We start from the raw sequence: 20,739 nt of genomic DNA on the forward strand, positions 1-20,739 counted from the left end.
AGTGAACGAAAAAAAACTTTAAGTTGGATATTCAAACAAGATGTGAAAAGAGAAGGAAAAAAGGAAGAAGAAAGAAGATGCAGCATAGATTTGGCCATTGGGAGAAGCATGTTTCCATCTTCCCCTGGGCTGACATGCAGAAGGCCTCCCTGTGGGTGTTTGTGGAGGTTACAGCATTTGCTCTTAGACTGAGAAAGACTAACATTTGCATCAAATGAGTTTTCTCCTTAATGTTTTGTGTAGGGCAGCCTTTACCTCCTTGTTCCTCAGGCTGTAGATGAGGGGGTTGAGCATGGGGATCACGGTGGTGTAGAACACAGAGGCCACATTCTCCTGGGCCAAGGAACTGGCAGTGGAAGGCTTTAAGTACATGAATGCAGTGGATCCATAAAACAGCCCCACAGCCACAAAGTGGGAACTGCAGGTGCTGAAGGCTTTGGCTCTGCCTTCAGTGGAGCTGATGCGGAGGATGCTGGACAGGATGAAGGCATAGGAAACAAGAACCATTAAGCCGGTCATTATAATGTCAAATCCAGCTATAAAGAAGACAACAATCTCCACATCATAGGTGCTAGAACAGGAGAGCTTCATGAGAGGGAGGATGTCACAGAAGTAGTGACTGATGAAGACCTCACAATAGTGCAGTTTTAACATGAGGCTAGTCTCTATTGTTGACCCAATGATTCCCATGGTATAGACCAGAGCCACCAGCAGGCAGCAGAGAGTATGAGACATGATGATGTTGTAGAGTAAGGGGTGGCAGATGGCCACATAGCGGTCATAGGCCATCACCATGAGCATGTAACACTCAGCAATGACAAAAACAAGGAAGAAGTAGAGCTGAGACATGCACCCCACATAGGAGATGATGTTCTTGTTGTTTACAAAGTTGACCAACATTTTAGGGGTGATGACTGAGGAGTAGAAGAGATCCACAAAGGATAAGTTGCTGAGGAAGAAGTACATTGGGGTATGAAGCTGCTGGTTGAGACCAATCAGGGTGATCATGCCCAAGTTCCCCACCATGGTGGTCACATAGATTCCAAGGAAGAGGAGGAAGAGAGGGATCTGGAACTCTGGTTGGTTAGTTAATCCTCCAAGAATGAACTCAGCCACTGTTGAGTGGTTTTCTGTAGCCATTTTCTTTGTGCAGGAAGCCTGTGGTGATGGGAGAGGAGATAACTAGTGAGAGGCTGCTCTTCCTCTGATTTCTTTGTCCTTTGTCATCTCCTGAGCCAGCCTGGCTGGCTGCAGGGGCTGGTGCATGTTTCCTCTACTCCTGTTGCTTGCTGAGAGCAGGACCAGTGATGAGTGTTGTAAAGATTCTAAAGGTGAGAGGAAAGAAGGAAAACCTTGGATCTCTTAGTTGTTTTCCAATGTCTTAGATAACTGGTTCTCAATGTATCTTCTGTGGTTCAGCAGTATCACCTTCATCCTGACCTTGCTGGGGATGCCAATTCTCAGGTCTTACTTCACAGGTACTGATTCAGGAACACTAGGATTGATCTAGCAACTTCTTCATTTTTAAATCTAAAATTTATGAAGCTCTTCTTTATAGATGATAAGTAGTATGTTTCATATATTTAGTTGGAGATAGAAAATTCTTCACAAATTTAATTCTTCTTTCATCTATGTATTTCCTAATATTCAATGATATGGAACATGAATATTGAAATGAATTTTCAGCATGATATATCCACAGGATGTTATCACATGATAACTCAATTTTTGTACCTAGAAATATCAACTCCAAGTTGGTTGTTAAAATGACATAGGAGGGGCTGGGAAGGTGGCTCAGTGGTAGAGTGCTTTCCTGGCATACATGAGGTCCTGGGTTCGATTCCTCAGCACCACATAAACAAAAAGAAAAAAAGCTGGAAGTGGCACTGTGGCTCAAGTGGTAGGGCGCTAGCCTTGAGCTGAAGAGCTGAGGGACAGCGCCCAGGCCCAGAGTTCAGGCCCCACGACCGCCCCCCGCCAAATGACATAGGATAGTAGATTTGGTTATCTTTATTTCAAGTTCTAGATTCACATAAAAATGTGAGTGCTCATTAAGTGTATGGGATTGTCTTCAGGGATTCACTGGATATGTTCATAATGTAGATCTTTTCAATGTCAGATTTATGTTTTAATCACTTTTGAAAATTTAGAAAATATTGAAGTTTAGGTTTATTCACAAACTTTTTTGGTCTGTGGTTCAGTTTGTGCACTGGCACTTTGCATCATTCTCAGTAGATAAGCGTTCTATTGATAAGTGTTCTATTCTCAGATTGTAATTCCAAAATATGACATTATTTCATTGGTAACTGCAGAGAAATTATGGACACAAAGCATGGGGCATTATTGGTAGACATGACCCATATAGATTCTTTATCTGTTAGATGTCCCTTCCTTCCTTCCTTCCTTCCTTCCTTTCTTCCTTCCTTCCTGCCTGCCTTCCTTCCTTCCTTCCTTCCTTCCTTCCTTCCTTCCTTCCTTCCTTCCTTCCTTCCTTCCTTCATTCCTTCCTTCCTATCTTTCTTTTTTGTTTGTGCTGGTCCTGAGGCTTGAGTTCATGATCTGGTTACCATCCTTGAGCTTTAATACTAGCACTCTACCATATGAGCCACAGCTCTACTTCAAGCTTTTTTTTTTTTTTGGTGGTTAATTAGAAGTAAGAATCTTATGGACTTTCCTGACCAGGCTGATTTCAAACCCTGAGCCTCAGATCTTAGCCTCCTGTGTAGCTAGGATTGCTGGTGTGAGTCACTGGTGCCCAGCAGGTGGGATGTATTTTCTCATTAGTAAACAAATTTCACTAGGTTAATTATTCCTCATACAAGCTTTTCTGAAATGGTATATGTTTTTCATGTTCTTTCAAAGTCAATCTCAGTGACTCTTGAAATACTGATCTAGAGAAAATGTCGATTTAAATCACATTTTGATTCTTATTTTACTTTGGGAAAATTGATGTGCCAGATACCAAATGACCTGCCTAAGGCCTACTACTCACAGGTGACTTGGAACCAACCTTACCTTTTCCTCTCCTGGCAATGAGCTTCTTCCCTTTCCTTCCATGTGAAGCCTTCTAAATCAGAAGATGTATCTCAACAATGCTTTGTGTTTGACATCTTAGTATGTGCATAGCATAGAAAAAAGAATACTATATGTGTTTTTTAACTACATAGTAGTCTAGGAAATTGAAATTGAAACATTTCAGGGGTTATGCAATGTTTTCCAATCAGAAAAGGGGAAGATCTTATCCTACATTTTAGGAATCCTGATCACAACCTGTTTTAGTTCTACTAAACTTATTGTTCATTATAATCTGTGTTTATGTTATTACTTTATTAGTATTAAGTATTATTACAAATTTGAAGACCATAATAGTAATTTCAGTGCATATACAAGCATCATACAAGCAGTATAGTAAATTAGAAACAAAAACAGTAAGAGTAACCCTTCCCAAATTTTCCTGCTATTTGTTGTCTAATACTGATAGTGAACACATTTGTTGGTATTTTCATTCCTTCTAGGAATTCATTTACAACCATATTTTGTAGCCTGCTTTTTAATATCATGTTATAAAATAATTATTTTTAATGAAATATTACAAAATAAGTTCATCTGATCCCTGTAATAAATAATAATAACTGTACTAATTGGTTATCTTATATATGAATTTTAGTGTTCTGATTTGGTATATGGTCTGAGTAGATTAAATTATATAAAATAGATCAGTCACTAAAGTACAGAAGACAATTCTGATTTGAATAAAAATATGCATTAAATTGTATTTTATATCTGAACTTATTGGTAGAGAGATATTTGATTTGTAATGGCTAGCATTTGAAGTAAATTTGTAAATATTATTTACTTTATACAAATAGTTCATCTAGATGATAGCTTAAATATATTGTTCTTTTTACCCAGTCTCTACCCTCATAATGACTTAAAATATTGAAAATACACCTTGGATAACATTTTCATTAATACAAATGCTTTGTAAATCAGGGTAGACAGCATTATTTACCCAGTGAGGTACAAATGAGGATACTAATGTGTAGAAGAAACTCGCATAAACTGGGTTTAATTTTTCATTCCTAATCTTGTAATAAGTGAATATGGCAAGCATGAATCCCATATTTACTATGAATTGCTACAGTTCTTAACTCCAGAATTACCAGACTATCAGAGGCTCAAGACTGCATCTTCCTACGATGCAGGGAACATAGTACTTGGAGATGATAGTCCACATGTGGTCATAAAGCCTGCATTATAAAAAGAAGTCAAGTAAGAAAGACTTTTATTATTCAGTTTTAAGGATATGTAATGAAATACCTGTGCTGAGAAAAAATGAACTTCTTTTGGAAATTTTGATGGATAGCTTTACTTTCAATCATCAGTAAATGCTAGAAGCAGGTGGATTTGTATCTAATATCTGCACACTTAGGAGGAATGAGTCCCAGTGATTGAGTCTGGGTTGTGTTTACATGTGTGTACATAGACCATCTCCTGGGGTACATTCTACTCTAGAGACTCTGATCTTTCTAAGGAACAATTAGACATCTTCTCTGTGAATCATGATTTTGCTCCCAGGTATGTTGATTTTCCTCTTATTTATAGATTAATGTGTAGTTTCAAACATGCAATGTGAAGATTGTAATATTTAGCATAAAACACCCATCATTATCACCATCATCACCACCATCATTACTAACATCCTTCTTTCTCTTCCCCATCTCCACAACTATTGCAGTCATTATCATCAACATACCATCAACATTACTCTATTATGGTTATTACTCATTATTCACATTAACTAACATTGGAATGATTTTGAAAGCAAATGAAAAGATTTTCAAAAGCAAACTATAGTTTTAGTAAAGGGAGACAGAATGTGATAGACACATAAGTCTATCATCTAACTGCTATATCTGCAGACTGCCAGTGTGGAGTGGCATGGGAATGTGGAGTCATAGATACTCTTCATTCCTGTGTGCTCATTCATTAGGGAAGTTTATTCACCAGGAAGTTTACTTCTCAACCATTTATTTAGTGCCTTTTTACTAATGGATGTATTTTGATACAGATTTTTCTTTGCAGTGTAATATCATACAGTAGTTATTTAAAGCAATAGATTTTACTATGCTATTTTCCTATAGGGATACAAGATACTTTGTTTCATCCCTCCATTACCCACACTTGTCCTCTTTCTCACTGTCTTCTGATTCCTTTCCTGTTTCCCAGTACTCCCTCTTACACTGTCATGGTTTTTAAAAACATTCCACATATGAGAGAAAATATTTGCTACTTCTCTTTCTGAATCTGGCTTAGTTCACAAAAGATGACTTCCATTTCTATCCACTCTCCTGTAAATGATATGTTTTTCATCTTCTTACCCTTTTTATATTGAGATTTGAACTCAAGGCTTTGTACTGATAGGCAGATGCTGTAGCAATTGGGCCATGCCCCAAATCCATTTTTCTTTCATTCTTTCTCTAGAGGTGTTTTACTTTTATGTACATGTTTAGCTTGGACAACAATCCTATTTATGCCCTCTGCATGGATAGGATGAAGATGAACCACCACACCAACATTTTTTTGGTTAAGATGAGACCTTATAATTAGTTTGGATTTGAATATTGAGTTTCCTGATTTGTGCCTTCTGAGTAGCAAAGGTTACGGTGGTTAGGCACCATACTTGTATGAGTTTGTTGTTCTTAATGACAGAACAGTATTCCATTGTGAATATATTTGCATTTAATAAAAATCTGTTCATCTTTAATGAGTGTCTAGACTTCTTGTATTACTTGGTTATTATGAAAAATGTTACAGTGAAGTTTTTTAAATGAGTCTTTATTTAGAGAATATAGATTCCTATGCTGGTGAGATAAAAATTATAGCAAGATATAATGTTTTATTTTATCTGTTTTTTAAACTAATTGGTACCATCTTGCAAAAGTGTATAGTATAGTATCACATCCAGGATACCCACATTGACACATCTTTTCTCTTAGAGTTCCTGCTTTATATAGTTCCTCAGTTCTCATTTGTTTATGTCTATATGTTGGTATATTTTGTTCTCTGCTATTTATTAATTGAACAGCTTCATATTTCCATCACTACAGTGGGGGTAAAAAAGTATCATTTTTTCTGATTTGTAAAATAATGATTTGTTTTTCTGTTATCGTCTTAAGTTTTAGGGTATTTTACTTTAGTATCATTATAAAGTTCTTAAATTAAACATAGTAATTGTAAACTCAGCAAAATTATTACATTGTTGACTCAATTTTTCTGTCTTTGATCCCTAGAATTTTGTTTAGTTTGTCTTAGAATTTGTTTTACTTAACAGTAGTAGGCCCTACTGCCTTCTTTGCTGTCTGATATGACAAGACATCGTGATTTGTCTCATTTGTTATTCATCAGACCAGGAACCAGTCTACCCAAGACACTTGGTTTCTTTTAGTGGGAAAATGATATTTCAAAAATATAAGCTCTTTCTTGTGTACTGTTACAGAGCAGAAACTCACTGTGTGTGGACTGATCTTGTTTCCAGGTGATGTTTTCAAACAGACCTTTGAAAGTAGGACTTCATAGTTTTTCAAAAATCTTGTATTCCTCCTCTTTAACTAAAAATGTCTAGAAACTTTACCAGGCATGTTTTATTGGTTTTTGGGAGAGAGTTTACTTAGGTGTCATGTTTCATTGCCTATGTAAGTTAATTTATATATATGTAATTATATACTTATATAAAGTTATATCTATATATTTATTACAAGGAATAGTTATTATTTCCTATACTCTTTAGGCCTCTGTTTCTCTACTGGGACTTAAAACTATGTCATTTTATTTTTAAAATGTAGGACATGGTTTATTAATATTCATATGTTTTTACTAATAGTCACACATTTTTTTGCCAGCCCTGGAGTTTGAACTCAGGACTTGGGCACTATCCCAGAGCTTCTTTTGCTTAAGACTAGCAATCTACCACTGGAGCCACAGAACCACGTCTGCCCTTTTCTGTTTATGTGGTACTGAGGAATAGAACCCAGGGCTTCATGAATACTAGGCAAGCACTCCACTTCTATGCCAGCCCCTCACACATTCTTTTTTTTTGTTCCAGGATCTATCTATCTATCTATCTATCTATCTATCTATCTATCTATCTATCTATCTATCTATCTATCGATCTATCTATCGATCGATCGATCGATCGATCGATCGATCATCTATCTAATCTTATGACCACATCATTATTGTTATTACATTATTTTTTCATTTTTTCCTTTATTTATTTTGTTATTGTAGAGTTGATGGACAAAGGGGTAACAGTTACATGAATCAGGTAATGAGTACAATTTGTTTTTAACCATGTCTCCCCTTCTGTTGCTCTCTTCCAGTTTTTCCCTCTTTTCCTCACACACAAGATATCTAGGCCATTTTCTACATATTGTCTAGTGAGTATCACTGTTGTATTTGTCCATCCTTTCCTACTTTTTCTGTGTCCTCCTTTACCCTCCCTCAAAACAAACAACTAACAAACAAGACAAAATATAAAGAAAACAAAAATATAATGGCAATTAAAAATTTCTCTTGTTTCCTTTCCTTGGAGTTAATTTCATAGAATATTATTTTATATGGTCATATGTTCATACCTATTGAGCCTTTGTCATCCACTTCTATGCATAGCCTCCTTTGACCACAGTGTGTGAATGTCTAGAGTCCTATATAATTTATCATATCCCAGTATCTTTGCATATATTTCAATCATTCAGTGTGTTTCCTTATAGATTTATAGGCAGATTCTAGTTACCACAAGTGAGGGAATCCATATAGCTTATGTTTCTTTGGCTCTGACTTACATTCATTAATGTAATTTTTTCAAAGTCTTTACATTTCCTTACGAATGATCCAGCAGTCCCACAAACCAGGCAACACTAAAGACACCAGCACAACCATGTTCATTGCAGCACTGTTTAGCATAGATAAGATATGGAATCAATCTAGGTGTCCCTAAGGAGATCATTAGATCAAGAAAATGTGGTATATATACATAATGGAATTGTACTCATCCACCAAAAAGGATATTGTATCATTTGTAAGGAGATGAAAACAATATGCCATTTAGAAATTATCTTTTACCAAGTTTTTGCGTCTGTTACTTCCCATGAATTCTCTTCATTCCATCTTTTATTTTTCCTTTTTACTCTGTTCACCTTTTAAGTCTCTTAAAGTGTTTTCTAACTTCACATTTGCAGAGCTCCCTGTTATTTCAGTAAAGGATTAAAATATGCCTTGCTGCCTGAGATCTGTTGGCTTTTTTCCTTCTCAATTTATCTGGCCCTTTTCTTTCTTTTGTCTCTGTTGTTTCAGTTATGTTGATACTGGAGTTTATTATCACCAGCTGAATCTTATAGGAAGCTTTGGTTGAGAGTTTATCATGTTAGAACTGCTGTAGCCCCTTCAACTTAACCCACTGGTAAAGGATTCAAACCTCTTACCATATGTGGTACTGTTTCCAAAATGGTTTTAGTCATTTGGGCTTTTTAGTTTTAACAGATATCTGGTTTAATCTTTCTGTTTCTTCTGCCCAGCTGCCAATTCTATGCAGAAGTTTAGTATCTGATGGCTTTAATCAATCTGTTTCTGTGACTAAAGGGGATAACATGTCAACTATTTTTGTTACAGATGCTATTCATGAGATTGGGCTATTCTATTTACTTGTCTTTGTTTTTTAATGAGGGTAGCACAGAAACTCATAAAATCATCATCTTAAATCCTCCAAATATCCATATATTATTACACATAAGAAGAGAAAGCAACAATATTCACAGCTTGAGAAGGTCATTTTAGGCATATATTACATAAGAGGAATGTATGTTTTGAATATATCTAGGAGAACATGTTGTTTGGATAGTTTCAAGGAACATTTATCAAGATTATATTCTTCATTTGTTTTGTTTCCTTTTGTTTTGCCTGTCCTGGGGATTGAACTAAGGGCTGGGTGATATTTCTGAGATTTTTTGTTTAAGGCTAACACTCTACCAATTGAACCACAGCTCCACTTTTTACTTTTTGGTGGCTGATTAAAGATGAATCTCATGGACTTCTCTGGTTGGACTGACCTTGATCCTCAATCCTCAGATTTCAGCATCCTGAATAACTAGAATGACAGAAATGAGCATCTGGCATGTAGGTGTTATTATTGTTGCTGTTCAGAAAGTGACATGAAAAAATGAGGAAAAAGTTTATAGAGAAGGACAGTAGAGATGAAAAAGTGAGGAAAGGCAAGAATCTGCATGAGAAAGGTATAGTAGAGTACGCCTTTAGTCACAGAACATGGAAGGTATTGAAGAACCTCAAGTTTGAGGTCAGGGTAGATTATATAATGAGACCTTGTGGCAAAAAAATAAAATACAGGGCTGGGAAGGTAGCTCAGTGGTAGAGTGCTTGCCTTGCGTGCATGAGGCTCTGGGTTTGATTCCTCAGCACCACATAAGCAGAAAAAGCCAGAAGTGGCGCTGTGGCTCAAGTGGTAGAGCGCTAGCCTTGAGCTGAAGAGCTGAGGGACAGTGCCTAGGCCCAGAGTTCAGGCCCCACGGCTGGCAAAAAAAAATACAAACATAACCAAAGAAGAAGACTAAGTATTACTTATTTGTGACTTGTAAATTCCACTGTAATTGCCTTGTAAAGTTTTTAGTTTTTACTCCAAAGTAAAAAACTGAATTGTGTATTATTTCCTATAGTTAAGGCAATAAGACTATGAATGACTCCAAACACACTCCTGATAATTTAACAGTAAATCTAATGTTAGAATTTATGTCAACTTACAATTAAGCTAGAAAATGTTAGCCATAAGGCTAAATATACAAGAAATGGAACTAAATAAAAGTAAACTTTAAGTTAGATATTTAAAACAATGTGAAGAGAGAGAGAAGGAAAAGAAAGAAGATGAAGCATATTTCTGGCCATTGGGAGAAGCATATTTCCATTCACCTGGGCTGACAGATTGAGGACATCCTTGTGGGTGTTTGTGGAGGTCACAGCATTTGCTCTTAGACTGAGAAAGACTAACATTTGCATCAAATGAGTTTTCTCCTTAATGTTTTGTGTAGGGCAGCCTTTACCTCCTTGTTCCTCAGGCTGTAGATGAGGGGGTTGAGCATGGGGATCACGGTGGTGTAGAACACAGAGGCCACATTCTCCTGGGCCAAGGAACTGGCAGTGGAAGGCTTTAAGTACATGAATGCAGTGGATCCATAAAACAGCCCCACAGCCACAAAGTGGGAACTGCAGGTGCTGAAGGCTTTGGCTCTGCCTTCAGTGGAGCTGATGCGGAGGATGCTGGACAGGATGAAAGCATAGGAAACAAGAACTGTTAAGCTGGTCATTATAATGTTGAATCCAGCTAAAAAGAAGACAGCCATCTCTACATCGTAAGTGCTAGAACAGGAGAGCTTCATGAGAGGGAGGATGTCACAGAAGTAGTGGCTGATGAAGACCTCACAATAGTGCAGTTTTAACATGAGGCTAGTCTCTATTGTTGACCCAATGATTCCCATGGTATAGACCAGAGCCACCAGCAGGCAGCAGAGAGTATGAGACATGATGATGTTGTAGAGTAAGGGATGGCAGATGGCCACATAGCGGTCATAGGCCATTACTGTTAACATATAACACTCAGCAATGACAAAAACAAGGAAGAAGTAGAGCTGAGACATGCACCCCACATAGGAGATGATGTTCTTGTTGTTTACAAAGTTGACCAACATTTTAGGGGTGATGACTGAGGAGTAGCAGAGATCCATAAAGGATAAGTTGCTGAGGAAGAAGTACATTGGGGTATGAAGCTGCTGGTTGAGACCAATCAGGGTGATCATGCCCAAGTTCCCCACCATGGTGGTCACATAGATTCCAAGGAAGAGGAGGAAGAGAGGGATCTGGAACTCTGGCTGGTTAGTTAATCCTCCAAGAATGAACTCAGCCACTGTTGAGTGGTTTTCTGTAGCCATTTTCTTTGTGCAGGAAGCCTGTGGTGATGGGAGAGGAGATAACTAGTGAGAGGCTGCTCTTCCTCTGATTTCTTTGTTCTTTGTCATCTGAGCCAGCCTGGCTGGCTGCAGGGCTGGTGCATGTTTCCTCTACTCCTGTTGCTTGCTGAGAGCAGGACCAATGATGACTGTTGTAAAGATTCTAAAGGTGAGAGGAAAGAAGGAAAACCTTGGATCTCTTAGTTGTTTTCCAATGTCTTAGATAACTGGTTCTCAATGTATCTTCTGTGGTTCAGCAGTATCACCTTCATCCTGACCTTGCTGGGGATGCCAATTCTCAGGTCTCACTTCACAGGTACTGATTCAGGAACACTAGGATGGATCTAGCAACTTATTCATTTTTAAATCTAAAATTTATGAAGCTCTTCTTTATAGATGATAAGTAGTATGTTTCATATATTTAGTTGGAGATAGAAAATTCTTCACAAATTTAATTCTTCTTTCATCTATGTATTTCCTAATATTCAATGATATGGAACATGAATATTGAAATTGTCAATGTTATATATTAATAAGTTTTTTTTATTTTTTAAATTTTAAGTTGTTTCATTTAATGTCTTTTTTTTTTTGTCAGTTGTGGAGCTTGAACTCTGGGCCTGGGCACTGGCCCTGAGCTCTTAGCTCAAGGGTAGTGCTCTGCCACTTTGAGTCACAGTGCCACTTCTGATTTTCTGGTGGTTTATTGGAGATAAGAATCTTATGGACTTTCCTGCCCAAGCTGGCTTTGAACCACGATCCTCAGGTCTCAGCCTTCTGAGTAGGTAGGATTACAGGCATGAGCCACTGGCACCCATCCATTTTTTATATTTAGTTATATCAACTCCAAGTTGGTTGTTAAAATGACATAGGACCACATATTTAGCAATCTTTATTTCAAGCTCTAGATTCATCTTAAATGTAAGTTATTGTTAAGTGCCTGAGACTTTTTAAGGTATTCACTGGATGTGTTCTTCAGGTAGGTCTTTTCAATGTTAGGTTTATGTTTTAACTGCTTGTAAATTTAGAAAATATTGATGTCTAAATTTTACTCACCAACATATGATTAAATTGGTCTGTGGTTCCATTTATACTCCAGCATTTAGCCTTATCCTCAGTAGATGAATGCTCCATTGATGATTTATAATTATTATTATTCTTAGATTGCTATTAAAGCATGACATTATTTCTTTGTCAATGGCAAACAAATTTTAGACAGGAAGATAGGAAGCATGGGGCATTTTTGGTAGATATGACACATATAGGTACTTCATCTGTGGGATGTATTTCTTTTGTATTTTTTTGGGGGGTCCAGTTGTGGGGCCTGAACTCTGGGCCTGGGCACTGTCCCTCAGCTCTTCAGCTCAAGGCTAGTGCTCTACTACTTGAGCCACAGAGCCACTTCCGGCTTTTTTCTTTTTGCTTATGAGGTGCTGAGGAATGGAACCCAGGGCCTCAGGCATGCAAGGCGAGCGCACTACCACTGAGCCACCTTCCCAGCCCTTTCTTTTGTATTTTTGTGCCAGTCTTTGACCTTGACCTCAGGGCCTGGGTACTTTCCCTGAGCTTTTGTGCTAGCACTCTACTATGTGAGCCACAGCTTCACTTCCTGGTATTTGGTGGTTTATTGGAAGTAAAAATCACATGTACTTTCCTTCCAGGGCTGGATTCAAACTCTGATCCTGAGTTGTTAGGAGTTGTTAGGAGTGCTAGTGTGAGCCACCGGTGCCCAGAAAGTGGGATGTATTTCTCAAGTTAGTAAACAAATTTCAGTATATTAATTATCCCTTCCAAGGCTGGTTTCAAACCATGATTCTTAGATCTAACCTCCTGAATAGCTATTATTGCCAGTGTGAGCCATTTGGTGTGCAGCTAGTGGGATGTGTGTAGCATACAAAAAGAATACTGTATTATTATTATTTTTTTGTCAGTTGTGTGGGCTGAACTCTGGGACTGGGCACTGTCCCTATGCTCTTCAGCTCAAGGCTAGCGCCCTACCACTTGAGCCATAGCGCAGTTTCTGGCTTTTTTCTGCTTATGTGTTGCTGAGGAATCAAACACAGGGCCTCATGCATGCAAGGCAAGCATTCTACCATTGAGTCAACTTCCCAGCCCAGAATATTGTATTTTTATTTTTTTACTATACAGTGTCAACCAAATTGAAACCATAAAATTTCAGGAGGTTACCACGCTTCTTCCAATTAAAAAACGGACTACTTTTTAGGAATTTCTAGCACCAAACTCTTTTGGTTCTACTAAACTTTATTTTTTGTTATGAACTATGTTTGTATTATTACTTTATTAGTATTAAGTAAAATATTACAATTTGAAGACTATATTACTAATTTCAGTGTATATGCAAGCAGCATATAAGCATTCATAGTAAATTAGAAGCATAAATGAGCAGTAAGATTAACCTTTCCCATATTTTCTACTTGTTGTCTAATACTCATCATGAACACTTTTTTGGTATTTTCATCCTCTGTAGGTATTCACATACAACCATATTCTGTATCCTGCTTTTTAAGGCCATGTTATGAAATAACTATTTGTAATAAAATATTACAAAATAAGTTAAACTAATCTGATGCCTGCAATAATAATAAATGTACTAATTGTATTTTTTTAGACATGAACTCTTAATATTTCTGATGTGGTATGAAATGCAAGGACATTAAATCAAATCAAATAAACCAGTCACAAAAATACAAAATAGAATTCTAATTTAACATGCATTAAATTGTACTTTATATTTGAATTTATTGGTGCTGATGTATTTAGCTTTGTAATAGCTAGCATTCAAAGTACACATGTAAATATTATTTACATTCAAAAATACTTGTCCAGATAATAGCTTAAATATATTATTCTTTTACCCAATCTCTATCCTAAAAATATAGAAAATACACCTCAAATAACATTTTCATTGACACACATGCTTTACAAAGCAGAGTAGATAGCATTATTCACCCAGTGAGGTAAAATGAAATGCCTTGGATAGAATGAGTTTAATTGTACATTCCTATAATCTTTTAATAAGTAAATATTGCAAGAATGAATCCCATATTTACTATGAATACTATGGCTCTTAACTGTTGCATTTTTCTAGCCCATCAGAAGCTTGGGTTGCTTCGCAGAGAACATAGGACCCAGAGACCTTAACACTTGGAGATGAATATCCATATGTGGTCATAAATCACCTGCACTATAAACAAGAATACAAGGAAGAAAGACTTATTATTCATTTTAAAGATATATAATACCTGTGGCCAAGGAAAATAAACTTCTCTTGGAAATTATAATGGATACCTTTGCCTTCAATGATCAGCAAATGCTAGAAGCATGTAGACTTATATCTACTGCCAGCACAGTTAGGAGGAATGAGTCCCAGTGATTGAGATTCTGGGTTGTGTTTACATGTGTGCATAGAACATCTCTTGGGGTATAATCTACTCTAGAGACTCTGGTCCTCTCTACAGGAACAATTAGACACCTGCTCTATGAATCATGGTTTTTCTCCCAGTTGTGTTTATTTTCCTCTTATTTGTAAAATCCATTTGTAGTTACAAACACTGAGAATTTAATATGAACATTAGGCATCTAATTAAGCATCTAATATGAACATTGCACCTCATAGGCAATAACCCCATCCTTATCACTATCATCACCACCATCATTATCAACATCATCCTCTTTCCCATCTCCACAACTATTGCAGTCATTATCATCAACATACCATCAACATTACTCTATTATGGTTCTTACTCATTATTTCACATTAACTAACATTGGAATGATTTTGAAAACAAATGAAAAGATTTTCAAAAGCACACTGTATAGTTTTAGTAAAGGAAGACAATATGATAGACATATGAGTCTATCATCTATATACATGTAGACTGACAGTGTGGAGTGGCATGGGAATGGGGACTCATACTCTTCATTCCTGTGTGCTCATTCATTAGGGAAGTTTATTCACCAGGAAGTTTACTTCTCAACCATTTATTTAGTGCCTTATTATTAATGGATGTATTTTTGATAAAGATTTTTCTTTTCTGTATATTACACTTATTCAAAGCAATAGATTTTACTTTGTTTATCCCCTATACACTTGTTCTATCTTTCTTACTGTCCTCTGATTTCTGTTCTCCCAGTACTCTCTCTTATTCTTTCATGGTTTTCAGAAACATTCCACACATGAGAGAAAATATTTGCTACTTCTCTTTCTGAATCTAGCCTAGCTCAAGTAAGATAACCTCCATTTCCATCTACTCTCCTGTAAATGACACAATTTTCATCTTTTATCATTTTATATTAGGATTTGAACTAAGATTGCACCTGTTCTAGCACTTGGGCCATGCCCCAAGCCTATTTTGTTTTCATTCTTTCTCTAGTGGTGTCTTGCTTTTATGCACATGTCTAGCTTGGACAACAATCATCCTGTTTATGCTTTCTGCATGGATAAGATGATGGTCAACCACTACCAGAATCTTTACTGGTAAAGATGAGATCTTGTGAATTTTTGTCCACGTTGGACTTGAACATTGACCTTCCTGATCTCTGCCTTTTATGGAGCTATGGTTACAATGGTGAGCCACTACATTTGGCTGATTTTGTTCTTAATGGCAGAATAATGTTCCACTGTGTTTATAGCTGCAGGGTTTTTGTTTTTCGTTTTTTGGGTTTTTTTTGGTTGGTCATGGAGCTTATACTCTGGGCCTGGGCACATTTTCTGGTGGTTAATTGGAGATAAAAGTCTCATGGACTTTCTTGTCCGGACTGGCTTTAAACCGCCATCCTCAGATCTCAGCCTCCTGAGTAGCTTCGATTACAGGAGTGAGCCACTGGAGCCCAGCTTTATAGCTGCATTTAAAAAAAATCTACTTTCCATGAGAATTTAGGCTGCTTCCATGACTTATTATGAAAAATGCTACAGTAAAGATTTAAAAATGAGTCTTTATTTAGAGACAATTATAGATTCATATGCTTTTGTGATAAATAATATAGTGAGATCTTATGTTTTATTTTATATACTGTTTAACTAAACAGTTACCATCTTGCAAAAGCAATTGTATAGTATCACATCCAGGATACTGACATTGACACACCCACTTTTTTCTCAGTTTAATTTTAGCTCGTTTCTCATTTTACATTTGTTCAGGTGTGTATGATTGTGTATTTTCTTTTGTGCTATTTTTTTGTTGGTATTGGGGTTTGAACTCTGGGCCTCAGCTGTCCCTCAGCTCTTTACCCCAAGGCTAGCAGTCTACCACTTGAGCCACAGTGCCGCTTCCAGTTTTCTGGTGGTTTATTGCAGATGAGAGTCTCATGGTCTTTGCTGCCTGGCCTGGCTTTGAACCATGATTCTCAGATCTCAGCCTCCTGAGTAGCTAGGATTACAGGTGTGAGCTGCTGGCACCCAGCTCTTTTGTGCTATTTTATTAATTAAACAGGTTCATGTTTCTACCACTACAGTGAAGGTAAAATGTGTCATCTTTTTCTTATTTTTGGAATAATGATTTGGTTTTCTGTTATCCTCTGAAGGTGACTTATTTTTCTGTAGTATCATTATAAACCTGTCTGTCTGTCCGTCCGTCCGTCCATCCGTCCGTCCGTCTGTCCGTCCATCCGTCCGTCTGTCTGTCTGTCTGTCTGTCTGTCTGTCTCACTTTTGGCTGGTTGTGTGGTTTGAACTCTGGGCCTGGGTGCTGTCTCTCAGCTCTTCAGCTCAAGTTGAGTGCTCTACCACTTAAGCCACAGCTCCATTTCTGGTTTTCTGGATGTTCCTGCCTTAGCTGGCTTTGAAGTAAGATCCTCAGATCTGTTTCCTGAGTAGCTATTATTACAGGTGTGAGCCACCAGTTCCTTGCTAAACTTCTCAATTTAAACATATGAATATAGCCAATCCAGCACAATGATGGTGTTTTTTTTTAATCCCGTTTTTCTGTCTTTGATCCCTAGAATTTTCTTCAGTTTGTCTTAGAATCTTTTTCACTCAATAGTAGTAGTCCCTCCTGATTTGTCTCATATTTGATATTCTTCAGACCAGCAACAGTCCTTTCTCTAAGATATTTGGTTTCTTTTAGTGGAGAAATGATACTTCAAACATATAACATTTTTGTTGTACACTGAACAGCAGAGAGTGTATGGTATGATGTTTGTTTCCTTGTGGTATTTTCAAGAACTCAGAAAGTAGGACTGCATGGTTCTTCGAAGACCTCATGTTCCTCCTTAAAAAAATTTTTTTTTTATTGTGAAAATACTGTACAGAGGGGTTACAATTACATGGGCAAGATAATGAGTACATTTCTTATCAAGCATTGTAGCCTCCTCCTTTGTTTCCCCTTCCCATCCCTTCCCATCCTCCCCCCTGCCTCCCCACCCAATCCTCCCCCTTCACCAAAGTTGTAAAGTTCATGTTCCTCCTTTTTAAAATAAGAAAAGTCTACTAACTTTTAGACATGTTTTATTGCTCTCTCTCTGATAATTTTCTTAGGTGCCTTGTTTCCTTTCCTATGTAACTTAGTATAAGATTATGTATATAGTTATATATATTATATCATATGATACATAATGTTATATATATATATATTTTCCCCCCCAATGTTATATATTATATATGTTTATATATTATTTTTATGTACTTATATAAAGACATATATATATATATATACATATCAAAAGGAATAATTACTGTCCCCTGTACTCTCTTGGCCTGGGTTTCTCTATTGGGACTCAACATGATGCATTTAGAAATTTATTTATTCATTTATTTTACCAAGTTTCTGCATTTGTTACTTCTCATAAATTGTTTATTTTATCTTTTATATTTCCTTTTTACTCTGTTCACCTTTTACATCTCCTAAAGTGTTTTCTAATTTCTCATTTGCAGAGCTCCCTCTGTTGTTTCTGTGAAGCGTTCAAAAATATGCCTTGCTATCTGAGATCTGCTATCTTTTCTTCCCTTCTCTTTTTATCTGGTACTTTCCTTTCTTTTGTATCTGTTATTGCAGTTATGTTGAGTTTGGAGTTTATTCTCACCAGCTGAGTCTTATAGGAAGCTTTGGTTGACTTGAGAATTTATTGTGCTAGAACTGCGGTAGCCCCTTCAATCTAAGTATGATCTTATTCAACTTTACTCACTGGTAAAGGATTCAGACTCCTTGTTGTCTGAGGTACTGTTTCCAAAATGATTTTAGTCATTTGGACTTGTTAGTTTTAACAGATGTCTGGTTGCATCTTTCTGTTTTTTTCCTGCCCAGCAGCTGCCAATGCTCTGCAGAATTTTAGGATTTGATGGCTTTAATCCATCTGTGACTAAAGGAGATATCAACTATTTTTGTTAGAGATGCTATTCATGATGTTGAGCTGTTGTATTTATTTGTCTTTGTTTTTGTAATGTGGATATCTATATATATATAATGTGGATATCTATCTATCCATCTATCTATCTATGTATCTATGTATCTATGTATCTATGTATCTATCTATGTATCTATGTATCTATGTATCTATGTATCTATGTATCTATCTATGTATCTATGTATCTATGTATCTATCTATGTATCTATCTATGTATCTATGTATCTATCTATCTATCTATCTATCTATCTATCTATCTATCTATCTATCTATCTATCTATCTATCTATCTATCTATCTATAATCTCCTTGGGTTCCATCACCAGCACCATGAGTTAGAAAAAGCTTGAAGTTTGTCAGACAGCACGTTAAATCTTGTAAATCTCCCATGTTTTTGAGGCTTAGTTTTGAACTTTGTTAGAAAATGTATACCTTTATTCAAGAATTTGGTCAGCCTTGACACTAAGCCATGAATCTTCTATGCTCTCTAGTTAATTACACAAGTATTCAAGGAGATCTTCCCACTGGCTGTGGGTAACACAAGCACCTCATAGCCTGTGTATAATAATAGTGATAATTAATCATATACCTTCAAAGTTCCAGGCATTTGTTCTTTTCCCAGGTATGCCCAGCTTAGTACTCAAAGACCCACACAGTCTTCTACACTGATATTTTTTGAGTATCTCTAAGGGAGCGTAGTCTTTGGATAGTCTGAAGATGTATTCAATAAAAATATTCATAAAACATATATTCTTTAGTATTTTTATTTTTGATATTTACTTGTTCTGGGGCTTGAACTCAGATCCTGGGCCCTGTCCTTGAGCTTTTTTTCTCTTCCCTTTTCTCTTGTTACTAGTGCTCTACCACTTGAGCCATAGCTCTACTGCAAGCTCTTTGGTGGTTCATTGGAGATAATAGTCTCATGAACTTTCCTGCTTGAGCTGGCTTTGAACCATGATCCTCAAATTTCAGCCTCCTGAGTAGCTAGGATTACAAGTGTGAGCCACCAGTGCCCAGCTTTATTTCTGTTTTTGAGATGAGGCATCACTATCCTGCCCAGGCTTGTCTGAGATCTCAGGTGATCCTTTTGCTTCAGTTTTGTAAGTAAATGCTAGAGTATACTGGAAATACTGAAATATTAAGACTACTAACAACATCTGCTTGATGACTGCTTAGTGTATTTCAGATTGATCTTCTTGTGCATAGAGTATTCTGGTTCTTTACTATTTCTTCTATGTCCTGTTTTGACAAGTCACAAAGTCCAGCTGAATAAAAGCAAATAGTTGTGATTTCTCTATTTTGACAATGACTGATTACCAATATTAGACTTGCTATCCAATTAAGAAGGTGTAAAAAATACGTGAAACAGACTCTTTTAGACACTAGATAACAAGTATTGTTTAATTCTAAGATAGAAGAGAAACAAATAGGCCAAGCACTGTGCTCACATTGGTTTGGGGTTTGCAGATGCTGTCTGCAGCATGGTGCAAGGAGGGGTAATGTAAATAAAGCACAGCAGTTTAATTGAGTGAAAAAGATGTTAATCATATTTTGAGGGACTAACATGCCTGGACCATTTGGGAAACTTATAGAAAACCAGAAACCTGCTGGGCACCAGTGGCTCGTGCCTGTAATCGTAGCTACTCAGGAGGCTGAGATCTGAGGATCTGAGCCATCCCGGGCAGGAAAGTCTGTGAGACTTTTTTTTTTTTTGCGGGGGGCGGGGGGTGGGTCCGGTCGTGGGACCTGAACTCCGGGCCTGGGCGCTGTCCCTCAGCTCTTCAGCTCAAGTCTAGCGCTCTATCTCTTGAGCCACAGCGCCACTTCCGGCTTTTTTTCTTTTTGCTTATGTGGTGCTGAGGAATTGAACCCAGGGCTCATGCATGCAAAGCAAGTGCTCTACCACTGAGCCACCTTCCCAGCCCTGTGAGACTCTTATCTCCAATAAAGCACTAGAAAATCAGAAGTGGTGCTGTGACTGAAGTGGTAGAGTGCTCTCCTTGAGCTGAAGAGTCAGGGACAGCACCCAAGCCCAGAGTTCAAGCCCCTCGACTGACAAAAGAAAAAGAAAAAAGAAAAAAACCAGAAACCTTCTCTCATAAGATATTCCACAATTTCACAGAGCTTTCTCTCAGCAACTTGTTCTGGTAACTGATTCTTCTTGTGTGTCATAGTTTCAAATCTTAGTCAAACTTGATTTTGTGCCTTTCCCACCAATCTCTCTTGTGCCACTTGGACATGAATTCATGCCAATTATTCTGTTACAATGTATCCTATATGGTTCACCTCTTTCTGTATTTAGTACTTGTGGAAAATTTTCTAGTTGATCTTTCTGCCTGCACTTATTTCTGTTTCAGACTATTCTGACA

At 37.1% G+C, this 20,739-nt stretch overlaps 2 protein-coding genes across 2 annotated transcripts; both read right to left on the minus strand.

Moving 5' to 3' along the window:
• Nucleotides 1–210: 210 nt before the first annotated feature.
• Nucleotides 211–1,140, minus strand: LOC138821364 (olfactory receptor 8A1-like). Its single transcript, XM_070013538.1, has one exon. The coding sequence runs from the start codon at nucleotides 1,138–1,140 to the stop codon at nucleotides 211–213; it is 930 nt and encodes a 309-aa protein (XP_069869639.1).
• A 3,076-nt stretch (nucleotides 1,141–4,216) lies between these two features.
• LOC138821351 (olfactory receptor 8A1-like) lies at nucleotides 4,217–10,994 on the minus strand. Its single transcript, XM_070013515.1, has 2 exons — nucleotides 10,110–10,994; nucleotides 4,217–4,250 (listed from the first exon to the last, which is right to left on the minus strand). The coding sequence occupies exons 1-2, from the start codon at nucleotides 10,992–10,994 to the stop codon at nucleotides 4,242–4,244; spliced, it is 894 nt and encodes a 297-aa protein (XP_069869616.1). The 3' UTR covers nucleotides 4,217–4,241.
• Between the last annotated feature and the right edge of the window lie 9,745 nt (nucleotides 10,995–20,739).

Source organism: Dipodomys merriami, unplaced genomic scaffold (genome assembly GCF_024711535.1).
Source record: "Dipodomys merriami isolate MVZ:Mamm:240054 unplaced genomic scaffold, mDipMer1.0.p SCAF_91, whole genome shotgun sequence".
NCBI lineage: Eukaryota > Metazoa > Chordata > Mammalia > Rodentia > Heteromyidae > Dipodomys > Dipodomys merriami.